Source organism: Pygocentrus nattereri, chromosome 1 (assembly GCF_015220715.1).
Source record: "Pygocentrus nattereri isolate fPygNat1 chromosome 1, fPygNat1.pri, whole genome shotgun sequence".
NCBI classification, from domain to species: Eukaryota; Metazoa; Chordata; class Actinopteri; order Characiformes; family Serrasalmidae; genus Pygocentrus; species Pygocentrus nattereri.
In genome coordinates this window covers 50,011,506-50,026,117 of record NC_051211.1, presented here as the reverse complement: position 1 = coordinate 50,026,117, position 14,612 = coordinate 50,011,506, and the positions used below count along the sequence as shown (strand labels likewise).

The following is a 14,612-nucleotide window of genomic DNA, read 5'->3' as shown; positions in this document are numbered from 1 at the left end:
ACTGGACGGACTTGTGGCCAAAGACCACTCACAGTGCAGTAAAACAAGAAAATAATTACAATATCAGTCAATTTTGGAATAAAAGTACCACATTTTCCACCAGCATAATGTAATTAAAGTAATTTCCTTCAACAGGTTTACGTTAAAAATTGACCTTGTCAAGTGTGAAATTATCTTAATTCTAATCGATATATCTAAAATTTCGTATTTTGAGATGGTTTTGCACTTATTATAAGATTATGTATCTTATTTTCTTTATAGACACTTTTGACCTTTTTATGTAAATGTATCTCACTATACTGGCAGATAATTTAGCTTGTTTTAAGCACATTTCTTTAAAAAAAGCTAAATTATGCCAATATAGTGAGAAAATTTTACTTAATAAAGTGACTTAAAACTGATCAAAAATGTTCGGAAATAAGCTAAATAACCTTAAAAAAAGCTTATAACAATCTCAACAGGAGAAATATTGGCTACATCAGCTAGATTTAAGATCATTTTACTTGTCAAGATACGTTTTTTACTTTACTAGACCCTCTTTTCCTCCTAACACACCAGCTTGATCAAAAAACTCTTTGTTAAGAAGGGCAGCATTTGGCCAGGCCTTGGAAAAGACTCAATAAATACAGAAAGGCAGATTTCTAGACCGTTAGATGTGATAGTCTTGCTGGTGAAGTGGTCAAACTGAGCGGTACGTACATCTGCAGTCCTGCTGGTTCTCCGCCAGTTCGAACCCCGGCCTGCACTCACACGACACACCACCTTTAGGAGTCTCCCTGCAGATGTGAGCGCAGCCATGATCCTTATTCATGCAGTTCATCCCGTCTACAGGAATAGAGGGAGAGAAAGAGGGGGATGTTAATTTACAGCTGAAAGACGTGCACGCTCTCCACTACAAACAATCCTCCGGCAGGCTCCTGGAGATGGACGTGTGATTTTTATGAGAGGTGTAAATTAGCTTAATGTTTCTGCCACAGGGCCCTTTATACACACAGAAAGAACACTGACATTACCACTGACCCGCGGACCCTGACAAAAAAACCCTCCCCGAACAACAAGTCCAAATACTCCCAACCTTTTGTGTCTGCCTACCCGCTTGTCCCCCTTCTCTCCTTTCTTCTCTATTTTTACTTCTCAGAAAGCTCCTTCCCTCTGTACTCACCTCCCTTCTCATTTAAGGTTACCATCACTTCTACAATGTGGGCCTATTAAAATTCACAGGCAATAAGCAGAGAATCAAACCACTCATAAAAAGCTACACATACAGTGCTGTGCGAAAGTTTCAGGCATCTAAGCAAATTTTTAAACAGTTGACCTCAGCAGTGACTTTATCCCAATATACATTAGAATAAAGTCATATTCATAATTCAAATAAACATAAAAACAATGAAATATAACAAGAATTTCTTGGGTTCATATTTCTCCTTGACACCTTCACAGCCGCCGCAGAGACTCGTTAATATCATCAATTACATCATCAAATCAAATCAAATCAAATTTATTTGTATAGCGCTTTTTACAACGGATGTTGTCACAAAGCAGCTTTACAGAATTTCAGAAAAGACAAAGTTTCAACAGGACTGTAAGAATGTACAGAATGTACAGAAACCCCCCAGTGGGCAAGCCGGGGGCAACAGTGGCAAGGAAAAACTCCCTCAGAACTGAGGAAGAAACCTTGGGAGGAACCAGGCTCACCAGGGGGGACCCATCCTCCTCTGGTCAAACTACCTACAAGTGATGAGCTCAATTTACTGAAGCACTGATTGGTCAAACCAGGAGCTGCTTTTTAACTACATATAATACTGGACTTCCTCGAGGAGAGGCTTGGAAATGGGTAAACACACACACTAACATCCAGAAAATCACTATTTACTATATATATATACATATATATATATATATATATATATATATATATATATATATATATATATATATATATATATATATATATTCATTATTAATTAATATTCTATAAATTCAGTTTATTCAAATATTAACACCTTTCTCAGCAAATAAACACAAACTGCACAAACAAATAGATTTTGAAAATGTGTCTTGGGTGCCTAAAACTTTCACACAGTGCTGTACATCGCACAGCACTCATTTCTGAGCATGACGTAGTGTAGAGATATTTAACATGCTATGATGCTATGTGTAGGTATACACAGCCAGATTATAACATATGTGAGCACAACAGTTACTGAGATAGAAATATGCAGCACTTCAGAATACAGTATTAGCAGCAATAAACAGTTGTAAAATCTCAATTTTTGTCTTTTTTTTAAAATCATTTTTAAACACCAGCTACTCTTCATATCATGCAAATATCTCTTGATGAGTGCGGCATCAGAAACAGTCCAAAATTACTTGGAAAAAAATATTTTACATTAACTTCCATTATAAGAATGTTTTTATCTTTGTTGCCTTTTTCTAAACAGGAGGTTTTCTTCCAACAGGAGCAACACATGCACACAAACATCAACAAATAAAAATAAATAAATCGGACCTAAAATATGATCTGATCTTCATTTAACTCATAACAATAGATAAAACAATAAACCCAATGAAACAAATAACATATTCGATTGATCATTCATGTATTAAACAAAGTGATCCAGCATTAAATGTCTGTTGGCAAAAGTATGTGAACCTCAGCTTTCAGTAACTATTGTGACCCTCTTGAGCAGCAATGACTTTAAATAAACGGTTGCCAAGTATATCCATTTTCATTTGTTTTTACTTTTCCACATCATTTAAAATTGTGTGAAAATTTCATGATTATTGGACCAATAGAAATGCTGCAAAGCCACTTGGAATAAAATCTTTTTACATTAACTTGTATTGAAAGGTAAGAGTGTTTTTGCCCTCTGTTACTATTTTGGAGATACTTGTTTTTCTCTGGACAACGACGATATATTGCGAACCCTTGCATCTCCAAAATGGCAACTTCACATTAAAAGAAAAAAAAAAACTTCTTTACTTTTGATGTCAGTGGAATAATTTCTTTCCTTCAATTTTTGTTCAATTCATCATGAAACATGACTGTGTATTGGACTGGGTCCAATCGGTAGTCAGAATCCACGTGTCTTCCACTTTAGATCTCGAGTCTCCCCGAGTCGTGACCCTCAAGTCCGAGTCCGAGTCTGAGTCACTAGTGTTGAAGTCAAAGTCGAGTCTCAGTTCTCTTTCTTGATTTTCGCAAGTTGAGTCTAAAGTCATCAAATTTGTGACACGAGTCAGACTCGAGTCCAAGTCATATGACTCGAGTCCACACATCTGATAACCTCCCCTTCTCACCTCCTCTTCTCCTCCTCTGTTACACACCACTTCCGACTCTTTTCCCCTTGCCGTCATAAAGAGTCTGACTCATTTAAAGCCCAGTGAGGATGGCACATGTGTTAATGGAACAGGCCAGCTGGAATCGGACATGTGTGGGGCTCGAAGGCGAAACCTCCCTTGGTCAATTTGTCTTTTGTTGAGTCCTCCTCGTGCACTAGACAGAGACGGAGGATCGTGGCTGTGTTTGGTGATTCAGCAGAGCGGAGCGCCGTTCCCCTCTCCTCACAGTTTATTTAACTTCTCTGCAGTTTACGCAGAGGGCCACGATGACATTTTAGCCTCATGTTCACTCCTTAAAATAAATCTGCTCGTGAAACTGTGCGCTTAGTTTGGACTCGTGGAGCACTACCAGCGCCAGTTCACGTCACCTGGTTAAAGTTCGATCAAATCTTGATCTGGCTTGTAAATCATGTTGGTTCTGCAGTAGTGAGGCCATCTGGCCTTTATAAATAAGGTGATTATAAAATGATCTGGCAGGCTTAGGAGTGTCGGTGGAGTGAACGTCGTGTTCTGTCACTCTTATTGTACAGGACTGCGTACAATAGTTTTACACAGCACTGCGCACACACACACACACACACACACACACACACACACACTGATGGGGTGAAGCAGGGCAGTTCTCTTTGTCTGCTAAGTGTTTAATGGCCCTCTGAAGGGTGAAGGCATGATAATTAGGCACATCAAGGCATCCTCACCACTGCCCATAAGAAAAGCAGCCACCCCCCTGACATCCTGAGAGCTGTGCTTCTGAAGAGCCTCAGCTCCTAGAACAGGGATGCAGGACACCGCCGCGTTACCACAGAAACCTGCTTTTATGCACACACATTCTCAGCTTATTGTCTGTCTGTCGCGAGAGCTTTAGGATGACCAGGACGCCCATTACAGACAGACAAGTACCTCTCTCTGTCTTCACCCCTTCACCTCCCTTAGGTAGCTCTTTCATGTTGCCATTTTGTTCGTAAGGAAAGTGGCTATTGAAGCAAGAACGGAGATCATATTAGATTAGATCTTTACATAGTGTAAAGTGTGAATTAGATTTGGGGTTGTTTTATCTCACATATATATATATATATATATATATATATATATATATATATTATACAGATTTCACAGAAGTGAGTGCACCCTTCACATTTCTGAAAATATTTTATTATGTCACCTCCGTAAGCTGGTGTGAGGTGTCAAAAGCATCAATGTGCCCTCGTTAACTTACTGAAGAAGCTCACCAGGCAAACTGACCATTTTCCTCATGGCAGCTAAACAATAGGCACAGCTCTCTCACCAGGCTGAAGCTGACATTTTATTCACCGGCTTTGTTTTGGAATTGGTCGTTCCACCTTAAATTGTGCAGCAGATGGGCACCTGAATGTTACTCCTGCACCCTTTAAGGTGGAACAGAAAATTTGAAAACTCATACATTCACCATTATTTTGCTGTCTTTTCTGTAAACTGTGTACAGCTTGGACGTTTTGGTGTCTGTTGTCGTCTGAACTCAATTCAAACTATCGGTTGTTTTTAATCGGCTGAGCTGGTTTTAGCACTGTGCGACTTTTTACTTTAATCCTATGTGTCCAATGTTCCCAAAAATCATCAAAATATATACAATATAATATATATCATTTTTGATGATTTTGGGAACATTGGACACACTGTGTAAAACTATACATACATACATATATATAGTATGCCTTTCATACTACACTCACCAATCAGAGCTGTTGTTTTATTCATCATTATTACCACTGCACAAATTTACCATTCTACTGCCATGTAAATAACACATCGCAACAGTTATTCAATACAGTGTACATCTCCAACATGTTCATGTATATATCTACACACCTATAATCTATTTTTTTGCATATCTATAATAGTAATTTATTCTATATACTGTAATGTTGCACTATGTCTATTTATTGCATACTTGCACAGTCTCTTTTTGCACTATTTGCTATCTATCTATCTATCTATCTATCTATCTATCTATCTATCTATCTATCTATCTATACACTCACTGGCCACTTTATTAGGTTCACCTTGCTAGTAACTCCCTTTTGCCTTCAGAACTGCCTTAAATCTTTGTGGCACACTTTCAACAAGGTGTTGGAAACGTTCCTCAGAGATTTTGTTTATTTATTTGAGTTCCTGTTGCCTTTCTATCATCTGGAACCAGTCTGCCCATACTTCTCTGACCTCTCACATCAACAAGGCATTTATATCCACACAACTGACCGCTCACTGGATATTTCCTCTTTTTCTGACCGTTCTCTGTAAACCCTAGAGATGGTTGTGCATGAAAATCCCAGTAGATCAGCAGTTTCTGAAATACTCAGACCAGCCATGGCACCAACAATCATGCCACATTCAAAGTCCCTTAAATCCCCTTTCTTCCCCGTTCTGATGCTCGGTCTGCACTTTAGCAAGTTGTCTTGACCACCTCTACATGTCTAAATGCATTGAGTTGCGGCCGTGTGATTGGCTGATTAGCTATTTGTGTCAACAAGCAACTGAACCTAATAAAGTGGCCGGTGAGTGTATATTTATTTACTTATTTTTTAATTAAGTTCAGTAGTACTTTTAACATTCTTTTTATATGTAGTGCACTACTCTTTGTGTGTACAGATTCCCTTTCATGGTTATCTGTGTACCATGGATTTTGTACTTTAGTTGGAAGAATAATAATATTAAAAAAGTTGGAAAAACAATAATAATAAAAAAATTAATATACAGCCATACACACTCTAACATACTGTCATTAAAGGGCCTAGGTACTGTTACCACTGACTAGTGTTATGGCCTTAAATTAGCTGAAGAATGCATACTGACTTGTTTAGGACTCGAAGATTAGGACTTGGGACTCGATTTGAGACTCGCCTGTACTGACTCTGGACTTGAAATGAGACTCGACTACCTTGACTCGTGACTTGAGTGTGAAGCCCTGAGACTTGCACTTCACCTCTGGAGGTATGAGCAGTTGGAATGAGAGAGCACTGAGGAAGAGTGATCGGGAGGAGGAAGCAGAGGGAGCGAGGAAAGTTAATCTGTGTGTGAGGTGAAGTTTGGCGTATGTTTTGACTGCAGATGTCAGAGAGTTCAGGGGTGCTGAAAAGAAGGGGAGCTCGAGATAAGAAGTGCAGCCCCACTGTCCCGCTCCAAGCATATCACAGCAGTGTTATTCCAGCGCCAGAGAGCGGAAAAGACGGCGTCATTTTCCCCTTCAACTCAAACAATCATCTCCTCCGTCGGCTGCGTTATTGAGCTGAACTGAAGAGACAGAACACTCGTTCATGAGCACCAGACCTGAGCGCCAGATGCACATATGCCTGCGTGTAAATGGGGCTTGAGTGTCATGTGAGTGCATGTTCGTATGTGCAGTTGCCCATAAAGCCACTACTTAAAAGAAGTTTTTCGAATCAGTCATTTAAAAGGCTTAAAGCGCAATATAAAACGGAAGCTTCTTTCAAAGCCTCATGTATAACAAACTACACAAGAATTAGACCCAGGCTTACAGCGGCTTTTCTCCGCGCCCATCAAAGAGGCCTGTGCCATCTGAATCTCCACAGATGGACAGAACAGGACAAAACGTGGCGACATAACGTGGGCAATTACAAAGAGACCTCTGCAAATTGCTGTGGTCTTTAAATGAGTGGGGCCGATTTAGAAGCAGATCAAAGTAGTTGTGAGGGGAAAAACGTTAGCGGTAAACACTTATAAAACACAAACGACCGGTAGTGTGAGGGATAATGGGCATATCATCAATCATAGCTTCGATGAGGCAGATAAATATTGCTGTATTGGCTCACTTTTTAAACACAGTGATGAAAAAAAATGTAACAATTAATGGAATAATTGATGAAAGTAGGAAAATAAAACGAGCTATTCTGTCTTTATGTAACAAGTGAGCATAGTGCATGAATGTAAAACACACACCCACACACGCGCGCGCACACATCCACACAAAAGACCTCCTTTTTCCCATCCATCCTTTTGTAAATGCCATTTTAATTGAAATCTGTCAGCCTCTCTCTCTCTCTCTAAACACACAATGCTATAGGTACTAAGCCATGAATTTCAATGAGGCTCTTTTTTCAGCAGCCGCCATTGATGTCCTTCAACTGAAAACCGTCTTTTCCAATAACCCTCCCCAATCTCTTCTTTAAACACAAACTTTCTCTCTCCCTCTCTGGCTATATTAAGCTCTCTCTCTCAGGCACACACACGCACACACACACACACACACACACACATGCACAGATTCACACAAATGGTCGCACAAACAGACACAAAAACCTCAAAGTCGACATTCATACGGACTTCCTCTGCACTTTCCATAACTAGCCCGCTCAACCTTTGGGATGTCAACATAAGTGGACAAATGAGGGTGAGTGTGCATCTGTGTGTGGGTGTGTGTGTGTGTGTGTGTGTGTGTGTGTGTGTGTGTCTTTGCCTTTGCTGTGTCTCTCAGGCTGGGAGTTTACAGAGGCAATGTGACTTTAATGTGGACTCTCTCACCCTTTTGCACTCTCTCTCTCTCTGTCTCTCTCTCTGTCTTGCTCTCTCTCTCTCTCTCTCTCTCTCTCTCTCTCTCTATTTCTCTCTCACACACAGTCATGCAATTTTCAGACACAAGCCAGCTGCTCGTACTTTAATGAAGAGAACAAGAGACAGATAGCGGAAACGGGAAAGTGTGTCACAGAGAAACAGCAAGTGAAAGAGAAAGAGGCATGGCACTTTATGAAGAGACTTATGAGACTAAGGCCCAATCCCATTTCTTATTTTCACCCCTACCCCCTATTTTTGAGTGTCACTTTGCCCCTTAGAACTCACTTGCAATGGGTAGTGACTGAAATCTTCCCCTGTGAAATGGGACCCTCAAATGAAGAAGAGCATCACTTCATTAACAGGCTGTTAGCGTGACCCTGTCTGTCTGCAGTGACAGCAGAGGAGGGCAATGTTCAGCTCCTCACTGCTGGGCTTTAGTTACAATAAGGACTTTAGTTAAATAATACAATGGTTATTATCACCCACCCCTAATTTTTTGGTGATATGAAGCTGAAGTTGGCTGTTCACCAACGTCTTGTTCGAACTTTTCCTGTTCCACCTTAAATGGTGCAGCAGTTACATTCTAGCACTTCAGGCGTCAGAGCTGCTGGACTAATTTAAGATGGAACAGGTAATTAATTTAGCTAACTACCAAGACTTTAGCATGCTAAACTTTTTCTCATAACACTCTGTTTGGAGTGAGTCTCTGAAAAGCCATGTAGGCCATGTAGCCCCAACACTTCCCCCCTACCCCTCTAACTCAACAAAAATCGGGACACCATATCCCTAGACGTGAGCACACAAAACGGAGGGCTAAGAGCTAAGTGGTAGGAGTGAGGGGAGGAAACGGGATTGGGCCTAAATCAACCCTGAACCTTACCTTTGCCACACTCCGAATACCTGCCAAAGTTAAGCCATGTGCCCCCACACCAACACACACTTGCGCACACTTCTAAAAATATTTTAACCCAGAATGAAAAAAGAGACCAGTTTTGTTTATCCTGAGCAAAGGACAGACAGAAGCAGTGTAGTGGCCACAGCAGCAGTTTTTCACCCATAGAGCTAATATTTGAACACAGTATTTATAAATGGAGGAAGACAGGTAAAAGTTCTAGTGGCCAATCACTTTCAACACCTCTGCTGTCCCTCGTTATGTTTAGTCCAGGTTCTACCGCCTACCCTTTCCGACCAAAAGATCCCAAAAAAGCTGTTTTTCCCCTACGTCACAAGGTTGACGAAATGTTACTCAGTAAGACCTCATCCATCGTGTTAGGATAAAGGGACAGTAGTAACTAACACACACACACGTACACCAACAGCTCTTGTGGACTATTGACATACTAGGAGGACATGATCAGTCTGACTGGCTTAGATATCCCTGGATACAATTTCTCTCTCATGACACACACACACACACACACACACAGCCCAACCTCCAAACGCTACCACACATGAACTCTGCCCTGAGTGTCAGGATTCCAGAGCCATACCAGGATGTTTGCAGTGGACACAATGTGGACGTTTGAGTGTGTCTGACGTGTTCTGTTTCAGTGAAGAAGTCACCAGCGGCCTAATTAAGCATAGCAAGACAGACATACACACTGGACATGTGTCGGTATTTGATAGTATGGTTTACCTCAATATTTACATCCATACATATTGTATACAGCACTGCCCTGTGTTTATAAACTCATGCATATTCCACAGCTATTAACATATGTTATGGTTTATAGTGTTTTTAGTGTCTCGGTTTATCCACTGGACGTGACATGCACCACCGCATTGTCACCTGCATAATACTTATGCGACTTAACATCAAATCAAATCAAATCACATTTATTGTCACATCACATTTACACAGGTGCAAGGTGAGTAAACATCAAGTCAGAGAAGATACTTTCTTTAATTTAATTTCCAGTCCAGACAGCCATTAAAGGTCGAGCAGGTGATCTGTTTTAAAAGCATTTTTTAATCTATCTTGAAATACTCTTTGCATCCCCATAGCAATTATTAAATGAAATGCTCCGAAAAAAAAAGATTTTATCTGTGGAGGCGACAGGACTTTAAAAGCCTCATCCAATCATTTGATTCGGACCAAATGTCTACCAAATGTCTGTCTACCTACCTATCTCCTGGCCTGCCCACATGCGCTCAGTTTGCATGCATATTCAGTTTTGCATGTGCAGAGTCCATCATACGGCTCTACACACACACACACACACACACACACACACACACACAAACACACACACACACACAATGAAAAGTAGCGAGCAAAACTTCCATGAGTGGCAGAGATATGAACACAGATTCCACCAACAGCTTGCACTGCTAAACAAAAAGAAGAAAAGAAAGAGAGAAGTAGAAAAGGCTTCAAACAAAAAGAGGTTGAACAAAGCAAGAGATCAAACCAGAGTGAGCATCGATGTGTCTTTCCAATGATGGTGAAAGTTGAAAGGCCTGGAAAGCAACGTTGCTATTTTTCTGTTGGACAGGTAATTATCTGGTTTGCTTTGTTTATGGGGGGGGGGTTATTTTCCTGAAAGGCATAGCCATAGTTAACTACTTATGTACCTACATTATGTTTTAGTCCAACGCTAATGTTAGCTAAGCTGTAAGTCTAAGCTCTCTAGCTATGTTTATCTTCTATGTAACATGAGTGTGTATATGTGTGTAACATGTGTGTATATGGCCGTGCACATTCATGTGTTTTGGGAGAGTGGCCTTAGAAGAAGAACTGAAGATTTTTCAGTTTAATTTGGTCGAAAAAGCTAGCTGGCACTTTCTGGTTTCTGCAAAATCAGCTATACTAACAAGTTATTCATCTTTCAGTGTCAGGAAAAAAGCTCTTGATTCACATAATCCTGATTACAAATGTACACTTCTCAGTTCGTAAAACCAATTTCCTTCTCTCCGTGAGGTTCTTCTTGGCAGCCGCACAACCTTTCAGACCCACAGCGCTGAGTGGTCTTCTCACAGTGGAAGGATGGACAGAAACCCCTGTGGATGTTTTCAGCTCTGAAGCAGCTTGATTTTCTCCTCTCTCTCAAAGACGAAAGCTTTAAGTGCTGTTTATCTGATGGGGGCAGTTTCGGTGGTCAACTCCCCAATAATATTTTGGTTTTTACGTAATAAAGTTAGCAACCCAGTTGCTTTTATAGTTTTATAGTTTGATTCTAATTATAAGCCAACAGAACAATAATCTGTGTTTTACATTCTGTAAATGTGTTATTAGAAGTTCAATAAATTTCAATTTGGAAACTCCTGTTTGTTTAACTCATTTTCCATAGACCTTCCCTTCCTTATTCAAGTGGACAATCCAGTTATATGAACTATGTATCCGATTTCCTAAGAAATATCTTCTTAGGAAATATGCATGAGAAAGTGCAAGGCAGCTTAGGTGTGTTTGGGTAGTTGCTTGTGTGAACATTGGTGACCTAAGTGATTGGGAGTAACAGAGGTTGGCTTTAAGATTGGAAAGTTAGAATTAAAGGATGTATAAAAGTAGAATACTGAAAGAACCAATATTTCTCCTGCATCCCGTCAGTTCAGACTCTCTGGTGGACTCATTCCATGACTGTGACGTCACACCAGTCCACCTATTGTTGGTCTGAACCTGGTCTGAATAAAGGACAGGGTCGTCACTGATGTCTGCACAGTAATGCATGATTTCATCCCTGAATGTATAACCACCAAAACACTGGACTCACACATCACTCTATCATAGTGCACTCTATCACGAACACACCACATAGACCTGTATCTTATCCTACCTCTAATTAATGTGCAATATCTGCTGCTGATAGATTGGCACAAGTGCAATACATACGCAAGTTCTGTGCAATATCCAGTCATTACCTGCTCAGAAATGTGCAATTTCCATACAACTGCATGTGTACAACTGTAAATTTGTATCGTTTATTAATTCTAGTTTTATTTTTTAGATTTTTCTGCCAACAGACGCCTTGTTTATTTATTTATTTCTATAGTATCACTTATATTTAGTATTTTGTATGATGCACATCTTTGTCTACTTACTGCTGTTTATCTGCTTACTGTGTATTCTGCTGTAACAATGCAAATTTCCCCCAGCGGGATAATAAAAGTCTATCCTATCTTATCTTATTACTGCTATTACAGAATGGAATTCACAAAACTACACAGATGTTTAAATTGAGCGTTTTCATATATTATCAGGACAATGTAGTAAACCACAATAAAGCTTAGGCAACTGTTGTGTTATTAAATCTTTATACCGACACATGCCTAAAACATACACACACAAACACACTGCCTTCTTCTTTCCCTGGGAACATTAAGGATATACACAGACTCTGTTTATATAAAAGTACATTTCAATCAGCATTGTGCATGTGTGTGCATGTGTGTGTAAAGAGTGGCTTTACTCTGCTTCCCCACAAACTCCAAATAAATCCACTGGGCTCCTATCACTGCACTCAACTATGTTTGTCCTGTTGTTTGTTTTTCCCTCTCTTCATCCCTCCATCCTTCCCCTCCTGTCCTCCTACAAGGGTCAGAGAACAAGACAGTGAGACAGCACGAGAGGAGGAGCAGGGAGAGAGATGGAGAGACAGTTTCGTGACTGACCAAATCAGGACATAGAAGAACTAAACTGAACCTTGTAAGTAAACACTGGAAACATCCACGAACCCTAACAGAAAACAGCCTCGCTCAAATTTGGGAATCATACAACAGCCTATGATAATCCGGTTTTGGATGCTTTCATATTGTGCATGTTAGAGACGTGAAATTGGTGACACTTTCTTTGGAGTGGTCCTTTGTAGATGATTAATAAACTCTTAACAGATTATCAGTAACACATCAGCGACATATCGGTGAAGCATCGGAATACACTGAAGTAAATATCTTGTAGATGTTCTGCTGATACGTTCCTTACATTACGCAGAACCTAACCTTACCAACCTTACCAAACACCTAACCCTCACCCTGGGCCTAATCCTAACCCTAGCCTTAACCTCAACCCAAAATCTAATCCTAACCCTCACCCTGGAACCTAATCCTAACCCTAAATTTAACCTCAACCCAAAACCTAATCCTAACCATCACCTTGGCCATGATCTTAATCCCAACCCTCACCCTGGTCTTAATCCTAACCTTAACCTTAATCTCAACCCAAAACCTAATCCTAACCCTCACCCTGGAACCTAATCCTAACCCTAAATTTAACCTCAACCCAAAACCTAATCCTAACCATCACCATGGCCATGATCCTAATCCTAACCCTCACCCTGGACGCTGAGTGTTTGTTTCATTTAAAAGAACCACTCAAAATAAAGTGCCACCCTAATATCTCATTTTTAATGTCCTCTATGTGTCTATAAAAACATGTACATATAAATATTCCCTAAATCAGATGACGGGTTTAATAATCACTCTGAGAGGGATTTGTGCATATATTCCTAATAAAAGGTGTGTGGGCTTAAAGGTGTTTGTGTGCGCAGTCATGCAGGTTCTACATTTCCACTCTTGTGCTCATAAATCATCAGCCTGCACTGCTCCACCACCGTCTGAACAGCAGCAGCGGCGGCGCCGGAGTAAACCCACGCATTAATGATTTTACCCATCAGAGGAAAAGAGAGAGATGGGCAGCGAGAGAGAGAGAGAAATAGAGAGAGAGAGAGAGAGAAATAGAGAGAGAGAGAGAGAGAGAGAGAAATAGAGAGAGAGCAATAGAGAGAGGGCACAATAGAGAGAGAGAGAGAGAGAGAGAGAGAGAGAGAAATAGAGAGAGAGAGAGAGAGAGAGAGCAATAGAGAGAGAGAGAGAGAGAGAGAGAGAGTGAGAGAAATAGAGAGAGAGCAATAGAGAGAGGGCACAATAGAGAGAGAGAGAGAGAGAAATAGAGAGAGAGAGAGAGAGAAATAGAGAGAGAGAGAAATAGAGAGAGAGAGAGAGAGAGAGAGAGAGAGAGAGAGAGAAATAGAGAGAGAGAGAGAGAGAGAGAGAGAGCAATAGAGAGAGGGCACAATAGAGAGAGAGAGAAATAGAGAGAGAGAGAGAGAGAGAGAGAGAGAGAGAGAGAACAATAGAGAGAAAGAGAGAGGGCAATAGAGAGAGAGCACAATAGAGAGAGAGAGAAAGAGCGAGAGCAATAGAGAGAGAGAAATAGAGAGAGAGCAATAGAGAGAGAGAAATAGAGAGAGAGCAATAGAGAGAGCACAAGAGAGAGAGAGAAATAGAGAGAGAGCAATAGAGAGAGAGAGAGAGAGAGAGAGAGAGAGAGCAATAGAGAGAGCATGAGAGAGAGAGAAGGAAAGAGCACAGAGGAGTGTAGAAATGTAGGCATATAAGTCACTTTGAATGGACAAGACCTAAACACACGTTAAGACACACTTACTAATGCAAGTTAAATGGCAGGTAGCATTAGCTGAAGAAAGACCCTCCTGAGGTGACACTAAACTCAAACTACTCGAACGATCTGACTTTCTTCTCTGAGGGGGTTTTAACACCTTGAGTTTTCCAGCATCATTCTTACCAAGCCACCTCCCCTCCAGCGTAGATGCTGTTGGTGCTTCCTGGCATTCCTGCTTGTGTGAGCTGCAGACTGGTTGTCAGCATGGTGAAAAAACCCAAATTCCCAATTTACAGCCGGTCAACAATTGCCAAGATTTCTGGGGCTGAGCTGAGAGAAGAATTTACAAGGATATTATTTTCACAACATGTGGCAACATCTAATGCGATAT

At 40.6% G+C, this 14,612-nt stretch overlaps 1 protein-coding gene across 2 annotated transcripts in view; it reads right to left on the bottom strand.

Annotated features, from left to right (window-relative positions):
- Window positions 1-14,612, bottom strand: part of scube1 (signal peptide, CUB domain, EGF-like 1) — a 108,782-nt gene that overhangs the window by 65,636 nt on the left and 28,534 nt on the right. For both annotated transcript variants that reach the window (XM_017698897.2, XM_017698898.2), the window contains exon 5: window positions 700-825. In XM_017698897.2, coding sequence (XP_017554386.1) covers window positions 700-825 — 126 coding nt within the window. The remainder of the gene's footprint in view (window positions 1-699; window positions 826-14,612) is intronic.